General features: G+C 45.8%; 1 protein-coding gene across 2 annotated transcripts in view; it reads right to left on the minus strand.

The window, feature by feature from the left end:
• Positions 1-14673, minus strand: part of LOC310828791 (chloride channel protein ClC-Kb-like) — a 33854-nt gene that overhangs the window by 14922 nt on the left and 4259 nt on the right. The window contains exons 3-11 of one of the 2 annotated variants that reach the window (XM_083706637.1): positions 13979-14107; positions 11208-11347; positions 9365-9442; positions 7920-7998; positions 5228-5353; positions 2888-2972; positions 2556-2657; positions 1988-2072; positions 342-524 (exon numbers count right to left, since the gene is read on the minus strand). In XM_083706637.1, the coding sequence (XP_083562763.1) occupies positions 342-524; positions 1988-2072; positions 2556-2657; positions 2888-2972; positions 5228-5353; positions 7920-7998; positions 9365-9442; positions 11208-11347; positions 13979-14107 (1007 nt within the window). The remainder of the gene's footprint in view (positions 1-341; positions 525-1987; positions 2073-2555; positions 2658-2887; positions 2973-5227; positions 5354-7919; positions 7999-9364; positions 9443-11207; positions 11348-13978; positions 14108-14673) is intronic. The other variant, XM_083706638.1, reaches the window with a different exon arrangement.

Consider the following 14673-nt stretch of genomic DNA (forward strand, 5'->3'; position numbering starts at 1 on the left):
TATAGGTATTATTATTATTATTATTATTATTATTATTATTATTATTATTTACCCCAGCTTGGTGCCCTATGCATAGGAACTGCCCACACGGCCCGAAACCTGCCACTGGTCCTTAATACAGACTCACAGGGCTATAAGGGACACCTGGATATCATCCAAACTGACCCCCTCCCGATGCTGTTACAATAATTTAACACAGGCACACACAAACTCCCCATGGCTTAAGTGTTTGTGGGCGAAAACCCCCTTCCAGAATGGCATACGCAAAGGGGATTCTGCCAAGGGGGCAGCCCCTTCCCCACGGTCCACCCCCTCTTGCCACCCCCAGGCAAGACCCCCACCTTAGCAATGAGAAAGAAGGAGACCATCTCGAGGGAGGAGAGAGCTGGGTGGGTCCACTGCAGCCAGCTGAAATCGTGGGTCTGGTTGGGGGGCAGGAGGGTGCTGTTGCTGCCCAGGGGGGCCTCCTCAAGACCCCAGGTCAGGTTGTTGAAGAAGGTCTCCAGAAGTTGCTTCATGGAGAGCTTGAGAGAGGAAAAAGAAATAATAATAATAATAATAATAATAATAATAATAATAATAATAATAATTTTTATTTATACCCCACCCTCCCCAGCCAAGGCTAGGCTCAGGGCGGCTAACACCAGGTATAAAAACAATTGATTAAAAATCAACTTAAAAACAAGATTAAAATACAGCATTAAAATGCTGCCTCATTTCAGTAGAAACTCAAATCAAAAACTTTTGGGGGATGAAAACGTCAAATCTTCACCAAGGCAGAAGAGCAGAAAACTCGGTGCAGGGGGTCCCCGAGGGTCATCCAGCCTGACCCCCTGCAATGAAGGAGTCGCAGCTGAAGAATCCCCGACCAATGCCTGCTTAAAAAGTCTCCAATGATTTAAAAACCCTTCCAAGGTGTTGTTTGCAGGCAGTGAAAAGAGCACCATCGAGGCTCTTCCCTTGTGTCAATTGGCAGGGAGTTCCAAAGATGGCTGGAAAGGCCTCATCCAAAAGGGGCTGAGAACTGGAACCGCAAACACTAATCTAGTCCCCCAACCCTCAATTGGTTATTACTATTATGCTTTTAATTAAAGAACCTTTTACTGAGGGTGAAAGAGGAGAGCGCAAAACATGGTCTGAAGCTCAACATCAAAAAAACGAAGATCATGGCCACTGGGCCCATCACCTCCTGGCAAATAGAAGGGGAAGAAATGGAGGCAGTGAGAGATTTGACTTTCTTGGGCTCCATGATCACTGCAGATGGTGACAGCAGCCACGAAATTAAAAGACCCCTGCTCCTTGGGAGAAAGGTGATGGCAAACCTAGACAGCATCTTAAAAAGCAGAGACATCACCTTGCCAACAAAGGTCCGTATAGTTAAAGCTCTGGTTTTCCCAGTAGTGATGTATGGAAGTGAGAGCTGGACCATCAAGAAGGCTGATGGCCGAAGAATGGATGCTTTTGAATTCTGGTGCTGGAGGAGACTCTGGAGAGTCCCATGGACTGCAAGGAGATCCAACCTCTCAATTCTGAAGGAAACCAGCCCTGAGTGCTCACTGGAAGGACGGATCCTGAAGCTGAGGCTCCAAGACTTTGGCCACCTCACGAGAAGAGAAGACTCCCTGGAAAAGACCCTGATGTTGGGAAAGATGGAGGGCCCAAGGAGAAGGGGGCGACAGAGGACAAGATGGTGGGACAGTGTTCTCGAAGGGACCAGCATGAGTTTGACCAAACTGCGGGAGGCAGTGGAAGACAGGAGTGCCTGGCATTCTCTGGTCCAGGGGGTCACGAAGAGGCGGACATGACTAAACGACTAAACAACAACAACATTGTGCTTTTAATCTTGCATTTGATCTTCCGAACTGCTTTGAGTTCTTTTTTTTATTATAATTCTTAGATAAATCTAATAAAATAATAAAATAAAACCAGATGGCTGAGCAAAGAGGGGAGGGTACAACCCCTCTGTCGCAAGAGTTTGCACACTTACTTTTGAGCCAATATATTGCCCGGAACCATGGGGGAATGTGATACTCGATAGCAGCAGGGAGACGAACCCAGCGTACAAAATTTTGCTGCAGAGAGAAGAGACACTATGTGGGTTGGTTCTGTTTAGATGTTGTCTTCTGGGGGGGGGGGCAAGGGGTTCCACAGCCGAATAATAATAATAATAATAATAATAATAATAATAATAATAATAATACTCCACTCATCTGGTTGGGTTTCCCCAGCCACTCTGGGCTGCTTCCAACAAAATATTAAAAATATAACAAAACACCAGACATTAAAAGGGTGGAGAAGGAGGCACCCCCCAAATAACCCATTATCTCAGGATTCCCTGCTTTCGTTTTAAATATCTAGAATCCTGTTCTCACAGTGGCCCAACAGTGGCTGGGTTTGGGAAAAGGAAATTTGAGAAAATGAAATTTTCTCCCCACTCCTTGAGCTCTGAGCTGTTCTGCGTGGCGCAAGGCTCTTCCCTGATTTCGACCACCCACCCCTCTCTGTCTCAAACAGCAAACAAGAATTCGGGGGCGAGGGTATGGGGAGAGCCTTACTTGTTCGCCATAAAACGTTTCATTCTCAGCCGGTTCTGGAGAAAGTCGAGAATGTTCCGGTGGCAGAAGAGGAAGAGACAGGAGATGCCGCCACAGAGGATGCTGGACGGAGGGAAACAGAAACACAAGGGACCCAGGTGTCCGGGGAGGACGTAGAGGCAAAACCTAGCGACGTCCACTCAATTTCTTTTTTTAAATATAACCTTTGTTATACAACAATTTACCTTAGACAATACACACAGTACACACCGTACAGAGCAGAAACACACCATAAACACCATTTAATATCATTATACTTTTACTATGTACATTCTTGTTATTCCGGTACTCACCCCAAGATGGCATAGGAGAGAAGTTCCGGGAGGTCGTAGGGGAATTTGACGCGCCAACTGGTCTGGAACAGAATGGCCACGGTTTCTGGAGGGTATCGGGTTGGGGGGAGAAGAGGGTGGACAGCCTGTTAAAATGGGCCTTGGTTTCCTATACAACAGCCCCTGCCAGCACCTCTAACTCACTTGTGAACAGGTGAGGAAATTCAAGAGGCAAGAGCCAAACAGCTACAACCAAAAGCGGGGCCTTGTCGGTGGTGGCTCCAGAGTGGTGGCTCCCCCAACTGCCTGTGCTCTCATGGCAGAGACCAATGAAAACACTCTTCCCTTGGCAGACTTTTGGGATTAAGCCGGGAATGGCGCATTCACTGGCATCTTACGTGGAGGCAGCAAGCTCTGCGAATCTTTGCAGGAAGCCTCACTGAATATTATTATTATTATTATTATTATTATTATTATTATTATTATGAGTTTTCCCCATAGTGAATTTCAAGGCACCTTCTTTGCCACCTAATATCCTAGTTGCTGGATTGCTTCATACTTGTCTATGCATCAACATTTCTTTATATCTTCTTTTTGGTGATCACTCGTAGCTGAGTAAGATTGTCTCCCAGAAACACAATTTTAACAGTGAGTCCGTAAGTGACTGTGGAGGCCAATTCTGGACCCACACGTCCTTTCATAGTGGGGACATTGGTTTCTGGGTGGGAGTCCATCACGGTGTGGATTTGCCAAGCGTGCCTTCCTCTTAGCGCGTTTCTCCCTTGCGTCCTGAGTTCGAGTGTCTTCAAACCTCGTGACACCTTTGGTAAAGGCTGTTCTCCAACTGGAGCGCTCGCAGGCCAGTGTTTCCCAGTTGTCAGCGTTTATACTACATTTTTAAAGATTTGCCTTGAGAGAGTCTTTCAACCTCTTTTGCTGACCATCAGCATTGTTGTTGTTGTTTAGTCGTTTAGTCGTGTCCGCCTCTTCGTGACGCCCTGGACCAGAGCACGCCAGGCACTCCTGTCTTCCACTGCCTCCCACAGTTTGGGCAAACTCATGCTGGTAGCTTTGAGAACACTGCCCCACCATCTCGTCCTCCTTTGTCCCCTTCTCCTTGCACCCTCCATCTTTCCCAACATCAGGGTCTTTTCCAGGGAGTCTTCTCTTCTCATGAGGTGGCCAAAGTATTGCAGCCTCAGCTTCAGGATCTGTCCTTCCAGGGAGCACTCAGGGCTGATTTCCTTCCGAATGGAGAGGTTTGATCTTCTTGCAGTCCATGGGACTCTCCAGAGTCTCCTCCAGCACCAGAATTCAAAAGCATCCATTCTTGGCCAATCAGCCTTCTTTATGGTCCAGCTCTCACTTCCATACATCACTACTGGGAAAACCAGAGCTTTAACTATACGGACCTTTGTTGGCAAAGGTCTCATCAAACCTAAATCACCACCAGTGTTACACTGTCCATTTTTAAGTTTGTAATAGAGTAGTTGCTTTGGAAGATGATCACCAGGCATCCACACAACATGACCAGTCCAACGAAGTTGATGTTGAAGAATCATTCCTTTGACACAGCTGAGATCTCCCCTCTCTCCCAGATTTTTCCGATGAGCTTGTGAAGTTCAATTCTGCCCACTTTGAAGACTTGTTGGGCTGTGTCTAAAACTTGCCATTTAGGTTTTCAAAGCTTTTTTGTAAACTTAGGATATTAGAAATGGTACCTTTGAATCCTTAATTACTGCGCTTTGCTTCACCTAGGTTGAGCTAGGATTATAACCATAATTTTTGGGAGTTTTTACCCCCTTTTTGAAGTTTGGTCGTTTAAGGTTTATGACTTTTCTAATTCCTTCTGAGGAAACGGAATAGTTCAGTGAAACAAGGTTTGTAGCCGGCATCACGTTAAGGCTTTGTACAATTCTAGGTCCCCCCCCCCTTAAACTTTTTGATTTTTATTATTTGGTTTATTTTTATAAGATAATATTCCTAGTCGATTACTTCTCGTTTCCGGGATTTTCACAGCATTCCATTTGTTTTGTGTAATTTCTCAATCTTTTTTCTACCACTTTGAAGACTTTGGCAGGTATCCCATCAGGTCCACTGGCTTTGTGTTTTTCATTTGGTTAATAGCTGTACACACTTCTTCCAGATTTGCAGTATATAATAATAATAATAATAATAATAATAATAATAATAATAATAATATGTTATTGCCTAGGGAGGTCACTTAACGCAGCGATTTGATTTCACTCCATTGCCAACAACATACAGCTGTTAAAGGCACATTACCCCATCAGGGAAACTGTCGTCCCCCCCCATTGACTCTCCCTCCTTTTCACTTCCTGCCATGTCTTCCGCATTTACCTCTTGTGTTGTTGAGCACAGCTAGCAAGCGGAAAGTGAGGGCTGCGCAGGTCGCAGCGAAGAATCCCCGCCAGTAATCGCGGACGGCAAAGTGGGTGCCCGTGGCCTCCACCCCAAACAGCACTCCTGCGGGGAGAGAGAACTATTGTGAAAAGGGGGTGGGGGGTGGGATGCAGGGCCGGATTTAGGCATAGCTGTCAAGTGTCCCTTATTTGGCGGGACAGTCCCTTATCCCAGCGCCGTGTCCCGCTGCTGTCCCTTATTGATGATGTCCCTTAAATTTCCCGGGTTTCAAAGGAAGCAGCTCCTCTCCCTCCCTCCCTGCCGGCCAGAGAGGAGGGAGGCTCCAACTGTGTTGCTTGGCTGGGTTGCTCACCCAATAAGGAGTCTAAGAACGACTGGGGGGTGGAGCTTGCATGCCTTGGGCCAATCAAATTGGCCGCGTTGCCTGGGGACTCGCCTTTGCTCAGCGCTTCCCAGCGGAGAGGGGACGGTGGTTTTCCTTGCTGCATCCCCTTTGCCGGGTTGCTGCGCTGTGGGAACCCCCACTTGAGGCTTCGTTTGGCTGCTGGTTGACTAAAATCCCTTATTTTGGCTGCTGGTCCCTTATTTTCAAATCTGTAAGTTGACAGCTATGGATTTAGGTTCGATGAGGCCCTGAGCTACTGAAGGTACTGGGGCCCTTTCTATGTCCAGCTGTCCTTTGTCGACAACAAATGGTCGCTGTTTTTTGGGTTGAATATATGCTCTATGGTCATTTATGGACCTCATAGGTATCTCAAGCCATTTGCCCATGTTGCCGCACGACCTGTCCATGCAGAATGTCGGCACCCTATATATAGAAAGGAGCAAACCAGGGATATTTTAGGGAGCAGGCTAGCAGGCGAAGAGTTGGACATGACTAAACAACAATAACAAGAAGAAGAACATATGCTATATGGCAATTTATGGACCAAATAGGTATCTGAAGCCATTTGCACATGTTGCCACACAACCGGTCCATGCAGAATGTAGGCACCCTATACAGTAGTACCTCGTGTTACATACACTTCAGGTTACAGACTCCGCTAACCAAGAAATAGTGCTTCAGGTTAAGAACTTTGCTTCAGGATGAGAAAAGAAATCGGGCTCCGGCGGCGCGGCAGCAGCGGGTAGCCCCATTAACTAAAGTGGTGCTTCAGGTTAAGAACAGTTTCAGGTTAGGTACGGACCTCCGGAACGAATTAAGATCTTAACCTGAGGTACCACTGTATATAGAAAGGAGCAAACTAGGGATATTTTAGGGAGCAGGCGAAGAGCCGGACATGACTAAACAACAACAACAACAACATATGCTATATGGTGATTTATGGACCTCATAGGTATCTCCATTAATGTACAAGACGTAACTGGCTGTACTTTTGAATAAATAAGGTATACTATTCATTGCATCGAGGGACGCAGGTGGCGCTGTGGGTAAAAGCCTCAGCGCCTAGGGCTTGCCGATCGAAAGGTCGGCGGTTCGAATCCCCGCGGCGGGGTGCGCTCCCGCTGCTCGGTCCCAGCGCCTGCCAACCTAGCAGTTCGAAAGCACCTCCGGGTGCAAGTAGATAAATAGGGACCGCTTACCAGCGGGAAGGTAAACGGCGTTTCCGTGTGCGGCTCTGGCTCGCCAGAGCAGCGATGTCACGCTGGCCACGTGACCCGGAAGTGTCTCCGGACAGCGCTGGCCCCTGGCCTCTTGAGTGAGATGGGCGCACAACCCCAGAGTCTGTCAAGACTGGCCCGTACGGGCAGGGGTACCTTTACCTTTACCTTTACCTATTCATTGCATCAAACTGTAGATTTCAGCGGAAGTCTATTTATTGTGCTCGTCCATATAATCTCGCATTGTAACAGTCGCTTCTTACTGTAACCACTACTATGCTATAAGATCCACGATCCTTTAATATTACATATGGTATGTACAGTTGTTTATGCTTTTTTATATTAATTTTGCTGTAAAAATGTGTGAGATTACGATATTGTATTTATTTGCATTACCTAGAGCCTATTCTACTGATGGAGTCTAGGAATAGACACTTATACAGGTACGGACCTTATGCATGAACTGACTAGAGAACGAACGGATCCACTGGGTCTTCTGCTTTTTTCGTTGAACTTTATGAGACTTCCGTTGAAATCTACAATTTGATACAGTGAATAGTATACCTTATTTATCAAAAGTACAGCCGGTTACGTCTTGGGTGTTGTCAGGGAACTGCCATCGGGGTCAGAGGGAGAGAGGGGGCTCCAGAGGGATGCCGGAGAGCGTCCCGGGATGGGGAGAAGCAGCCCATCTTCTGGGGAAGGAAATCAGCGTAGCACCAGTGGAGAAGGGGGCCAGATGGGGGAATCGGCGAGGGGGCTCCAGGACTCCTCGCCAGGGACCAGCGGGGAGAACACGGGTCCTCCGCTGCCCACGCCCTCCCTGCGCAGAAGGCTTCCGTGCAGGGAGAGTAGGCGGAGACTAGGCGTCAAAAAACTTATTTGCTGGAAGAAGTTCAAGAAACGTCCACCGATGGATTCTGCCAGCGATTGAGACAGCCACGGGCGAGTGGCTGTCCGGACAGAAAAGGTTCACTCAGGCAACCCAGCCAGGTGTGGCGCCGGTTTACGCACGAGCAACCCCTAGAACCATTACAGGTGTTTATTGAGTAATGCCCTTAGTTACCTCCCACGGGAGCCACGAAACAGCAAGCCACTCCTGCAGCCGTCCCAGCCACCAGCAGTTCATATTTGCGCCCCGGGTTCTGCAGAGAAGCAACGGAGGATGTGAGATGCCTTGCAAACCACGATTTAGATCACGATTTAAATCACTAGTTAGTAAGACCTGATTTAAATCTCTCTTTTTTCCTACAGAAAGACTAATAATAATAATAATAATAATAATAATAATAATAATAATAGATTTTTATTTATACCCCGCCCTTCCCAGTTCAAAAACTGGGCTCAGGGCCGCTAACAACAAATTTAAATCACTTTAAAGCACTTAATTATAAAATTATTGCTGGTATAATCTTAATATTTACAACCAGATGAAGGTTTCATTTTAGGAATAGTAAATTTTCAGAGTAGTTTTTACAGTTATATACAAAAATTTACTTAGTATTTGATTATACTGTTTGGAAATACATAGACAGATAACGATGAAATTATTGTGAAGTTAACTGTTTCTATTTCGACAACGTTTATGCTGTACAGTACTTTATGGGAAGGAGAAAAATAATCATTTTCTGTATAACAATTTAAGCAGCTTATTTAACTAAAGCAAGGAGGAAAAATGGGGGGGGGGAATTAAGGGTGATATGTTTCTGGATCAGTCACGAAATTAAAAGACGCCTGCTTCTTGGGAGAAAAGCAATGACAAACCTAGACAGCATCTTAAAAAGCAGAGACACCACCTTGCCAACAAAGGTCCGTATAGTTAAAGCTCTGGTTTTCTCAGTAGTGATGTATGGAAGTGAGAGCTGGACCATAAAGAAGGCTGATCACCGAAGAATGGATGCTCTTGAATTATGGTGCCGGAAGAGACCCTTGAGAGTCCCATGGACTGCCAGAAGATCCAACCTCTCCATTCTGAAGGAAATCAGCCCTGAGTGCTCCCTGGAAGGATGGATCCTGAAGCTGAGGCTCCAATACTTTGACCTCCTCATGAGAAGAGAAGACTCCCTGGAAAAGACCCTGATGTTGGGAAAGATGGAGGGCACAAGGAGAAGGGGACGACGGAGGACGAGATGGTGGGACAGTGTTCTTGAAGTGACCAGCATGAGTTTGACCAAACTGCGGGAGGCAGTGGAAGACAGGAGGGCCTGGCGTGCTCTGGTCCAGGGGGTCACGAAGAGGCGGACACGACTAAACGACTAAACAACACGTTTCTGGATAATATGTTTGGTTTTAATTTTGAATAAAAAATAAAAATAAAGCAGAGACTTGGTGGCCATCTTTCTCAGAGGCTTTAGCTGAGATTCCTCGATTTTCGGGGATTGGACTAGATGACCCACCGGGCCCCTTCCAACCGTACAGTGCTATGATTGTGTGGTTCCATGTGTGCATTATCAGCGCAGGAACACCTTCATCTTTTGTCGGTTTGGGATGGGGCGGCTCAGCGGCACTTACCTCAGCAGAACCTGCAAATCTGACCATGACTTTGCCCAGCATTGAAGCTAGAATGGAGGCCATGTGGACAAATGGGCCCTGTGAGAAGAGGAAGGTCAAGGTTATGGGTGCAATTGGGGGCAGAAAGACTCATGGCACCAGCGTAGCAGCAACTTCATCACGTTTTAATGCTCAAATTATCTCTCTCACAACCTCAGGCCCAGGAAAGCAAGACGCAACACCGATGTACAGTGGTACCTCGGGTTAAGTACTTAATTCGTTCCGGAGGTCAGTTCTTAACCTGAAACTGTTCTTAACCTGAAGCACCACTTTAGCTAATGGGGTCTCCTGCTGCCGCCACGCCGCTGGAGCACGATTTCTGTTCTTATCCTGAAGCAAAGCTCTTAACTGAAGCACTATTTCTGGGTTAGCGGAGTCTGTAACTTGAAGCGTATGTAACCTGAAGCGTATGTAACCTGAGGTACCACTGTATCTTAAAATTGATGAAATAATTCTTGGATGAATACAGGCGGTGGAATCCGCAGCAATGGCCCGCTCTCTCCCTTCTGGGGTTTTCAATTCTTGTCTTATAGATGAAAGTGCAATTGAAAAATAAATTGGGAACACAGTTGACTGGATTGTAATCACCCCCTAAGTACAGTGGTACTTTGGTTCTCAAATGCCTTGGTACTCAAACAGCTCAGAACCCAAACACTGCAAACCCGGAATAAGTGTTCCGGTTTGCAAACCTTTTTCAGAAGCCGAACACGCTCTGTTTTGAGTGCCACACTTCCGTTTTGAGTCTTACGCTGAGGTCTGCCTGTTTTTGCTATTTATTTTGCATTTTTTGTTTTTTTCGGCTCTTTTTTGTTTTGTTTTTGTGACTGTGTGGAACCCGGTTCAGCTCCTGATAGATTGACTGTGTGACCGCAGTACATTGTTTATTGCTTTCATTTTATGGACCCATGGTCTCGTTAGACAGTAAAATTCTTGTTAAACGGGTGTTTTTGGGGTTGTTTTTAAAAGTCTGGAACGGATTAATCCGTTTTGCATTGCTTTCTATGGGAAAGTGTGCCTTGGTTTTGGAACGCTTTGGTTTTGGAACAAACTTCCGGGACGGATTAAGTTTGAGAACCAAGGTGCCACTGTATACAGCTGTCAATCCATATGTGGCATTAAAAAATTATATCTAATTGCTAAAAACTGGAAAAAAGAAACTGTGCCAACAAAAAAGGAATGGCAAGACAAACTGTTAAGAACTGGCTAGATTAACAGAGGCAATGAGAGATCACACTAGACAAGAGTTTCAAAAAGCATGGGGAGAATGCAGAGAATATTTCACAAAACAGTGCCCTAAAATGCATACCTGGACTTGTTTCGATTAATGTCTGCAGGAGACCTTGTGGATATTTAAGTTATAATTAGAAAAATCTTAATAATTATTCATAAAGGAAACAGTTTATAAGAAGTAGATAAGGAGGCCAGATACAGGATAAAGGAAGTATTTTATTTGCTTGTTTGTATTGTTGTGTGTTATGCTTATTATATGTTATGTTCACGTTTAATGAGGGTGGATTTGTGTACTAGGGGTGGGGGTTGTGTTATGCTGTAAATAAAATGCCAATATAATAAAAAATAAAAATTATCAAAAATGTTGGGGGTTTTTTAGTTTCATTTAAGAAAAAGGGTTAGGCTCTAGTCCTCATGAGACCTGATTTTTAAAGGCTCTTGTATATGTGCAGCACTGGGTGGAAAACAGCACACAGCACCAGACATATCCAGCACCTGCCCCAAGACTTCCTCCTCTGTCATGCACACAATTCCCTCCTCTTGAACCGGAGGCACCCGCGCCATTCGAACTCACCACTTTCCCAAGGAAGATGGTGCTCCCAGCTGCTAAGGTGCAAAGCACCCCCACCAGCTTGGCCACCAGCGTCCGAAAGGTGAAGAATTCACGCAGCACGACCCCACGGAGAGCCACCTTCAGCTCGGGGATCCCAGAGCCTGTGGGGAAAGAGTCCAGAAAACGCCAATCAGAACCACGAAATCATAGAACTGGAAGGGACCCGAGGGTCATCTAGTCCAACCCCCTGCAACCCAAGAATATGATCAATAATAATATGATGATAATAATTTATTATTTATACCCCGCCCATCTGGCTGGGTTTGCACTCTGGCCGGCTTCCAACAAAACACTAAAATACAATAATTCATCAGATATTAAAAGCGTCCCTAAACAGAGCTGCCTTCAGATGTCTTCTAAAAGTAAGATTGTTGTTTATTGACATCTGGTAGGAGGGCGTTCCACAGGGCGGGCGCCAACACCAAGAAGGCCCTCTGCCTGGTTCCCTGTAACCTCACTTCTTGCAGGGAGGGAACCGCCAGAAGGCCCTCGGAGCTGGACCTCAGTGTCCGGGATGGACGATGCGGGTGGAGGCGCTCCTTCAGGTTGTTGCAGGAATTTATGTATAGGTTGGGAGGGTGTTTGCCCCTCCAGCAGATATCATGCACATGCAGCCCACTACCAAAATCAGCACAATCACTTTTGTGACTTTTGTGACTTGTCCCCACAAAACACTTCATTACAGTTTCTTCCTGTCTATTCAAAGGGCCTTTGCTGCATGATACCAAATGTAAGAATTCTCTGATAGATGTATCTCTGTACTGGCTCACTGGGAAAACTTCAGAAATTCATATAGACAGGTGAGCTCAGCTACTCAGCAGCCCCTCTGCCTGAGGGATAATCCCTGGCCTCCTGATACCTGAGTGCCAGACAGGTAACCATTCCAGAAATACCAAATCCAGATGAAGACAAAAGGGTGGGATTAACTTGGCTGGGAAACAGGGAAATGTAAATACCGGTATCTCTTTTGTTACACTTGATGAGTGTTTGGTGGAGGGCAAGGGGAACCATGGGGCAGGGTCCAGGATGCTCAGATTACGGCCACCAGACCACCCCTTTCATGATGTAACCGTGATGTATGAGTGATGTAGTTTGGGGGGGGGGTAACATGGGGATTAGGTAAAGGGACCCCTGACCATTAGGTCCAGTTGTGGCCAACTCTGGGGTTGTGGCGCTCATCTCGCTTTATTGGTCGAGGGAGCCAGCGTACAGCTTCTGGGTCATGTGGCCAGCAGGAGTAAGCCGCTTCTGGCGAACCAGAGCAGCGCACGGAAACGCTGTTTACCTTCCCGCCAGAGTGGTACCTATTTATCTACTTGCACTTTGCCGTGCTCTCGAACTGTTAGGTTGGCAGGAGCAGGGACCGAGCAACGGGAACTCACCCTGTTGCGGGGATTCGAACCGCCGACCTTCTGATCGGCAAGTCCTAGGCTCTGTGGTTTAACCCACAGCGCCATCCGTGTCCCTTAACATGGGGATTAGCAGCTAATAAAAGTTTGGGTTCTCTTTTGAACGGGGCTTCCATCTTGTTCCACCTGGTGGCAGGTGGGAGTCCTGTCTCGAGGGTCTTCAATAAAGACCAAGCCTACTGGCTGCTCTTTTGCTCTGGTATTCCTGGCTGGTGTCCTTGTTTTTTGCCCAAGGGAGCCCTCAAATTTCTCCGTTAACAAGGTATACTGGGCCGAGGCTGTTTAAGGCTTTCAAGGTCAGCACCAACACTACAATTCCATGATAAGTTTGAAGAAAATGTTCCATTTAACATTTGTTAAAAAACCCGAGGCATTTTTGTTGGGGATTGTAGGGAAAGACCTGCCAAAAAAGTTGAAAAACATCTTCATGTATGCGACAACGGCTGCAAGAGTCCTAATAGCACAAGGATGGAAGACTGAAGAAACCCCAACTAAAGAATCATGGCAAGAAAAATTGACGGACTATGCAGAACTGGCAAAACTGACATATAAGCTACGGGATAACTGTGACTTTAAAGATGAATGTGAACCCTTTACAAAGTATCTGAAGACGCAACAAAGCGAACTGGACTCCCTGGCAGGTTTTGAATAAACATTCACAAATTTTTTATTGATAATAATCAGCTAAATAGTTGGAGGATCTAGACAACTTTGTAACATGCAGAAAACAGCATTCTTAGAGAAACCAAAGACTGGAACTGCATAGCTGTCAAGCGTCCCTTATTTGGCGGGACAGTCCCTTATCCCAGCGCCACGTCCCGCTGCTGTCCCTTATTGATGATGTCCCTTAAATAAGCTACTGAAGGTAATGGGGCCCTTTCTATGTCCAGCTGTCCTTTGTCAACAACAAATTGTTGCTGTTTTTTGTGTGTTGAATATATGCTATATGGTAATTTATGGACCTAATAGGTATCTAAAGCCATTTGCATACAACAAAATATGTATTTTATCAAAGTAATTGTCGATCCCTTATTTTGGCTGCTGATCCCTTATTTTCGAGGCTGCTGGTCCCTTATTTTCAAACCTGTAAGTTGACAGCTATGGAACTGAGGGAAGTCGGGGGTGGGGTTGGGGTGGGTGGGTTTTGTGTGGGAGGGGGGAGGGAAGGAAAATGGGGGGGAAAACAAGGATGATGTGTTTTGAGATAATATGTCTTGTTATAATTTTGAATTAAACCCCCCCCCAAACAATTCCATGATAAGTAACTGCACCACAAATCTGTCTCTTTAGCTGCCTCCAACAACCAAGGCGAGCCCTACTTACCGGCCGCTTGGGGAGAGATGTACTTTGCGGCAGCAGCAGAGACCATCATCAGAACCACGTGGTAGGAAGTCCAGGAGAAGAACTGCAGGTAACCAGAATCTGCCAGCCCGTCATAAACCCACAGGTGAGCTGCATGGAGGCAGGAGCCAAACGTCAGTGGTTCAACATCTCATTTAGGCGCCCAGCAGCTGCTTTGAACTACAATTTCCAGCAGCCCTACTTAGGAATACAGGAATCTGCCTTATACTGAATCAGACCCGTGGGTCTGGCTCACTATTGTCTTTTTATTTACTTAAAAGTTTTTATTTATACATTTCATTAGTTTCACAGTCAATTTAACATTTCAGAGTCTGAATTCCTTCTCCCTCCTTCCGCGGCTCCTTAAATTTGTTTTTTTATCTCTTCTGCATATGCAAATTTATTTAATTTTGCTCGTTTATTCATCTGCTTTAAATCTATACTCTTATGAAACTGCAGGTTGATACAAAAATCCCGCCAATGTTTTTATCTGTTTGCAATTTATCTGTAAATATTCTATAAACCATTTCCACTCTTTTATAAAAAGTCTGTTGTTTTGATTTCTTACTCTTCCGGTAAGTTTCACCATTTCTGCATATTCCATAAATTTTTGTGTCCATTCTTCCTTTGCTGGGACTTCTTCTTTCCATTTTGGGGCAAGTAACATTCTTGCCACT

The sequence above is a fragment of the Podarcis gaigeae genome (genome assembly GCF_964106915.1).
Source record: "Podarcis gaigeae genome assembly, chromosome: 13".
NCBI lineage: Eukaryota > Metazoa > Chordata > Lepidosauria > Squamata > Lacertidae > Podarcis > Podarcis gaigeae.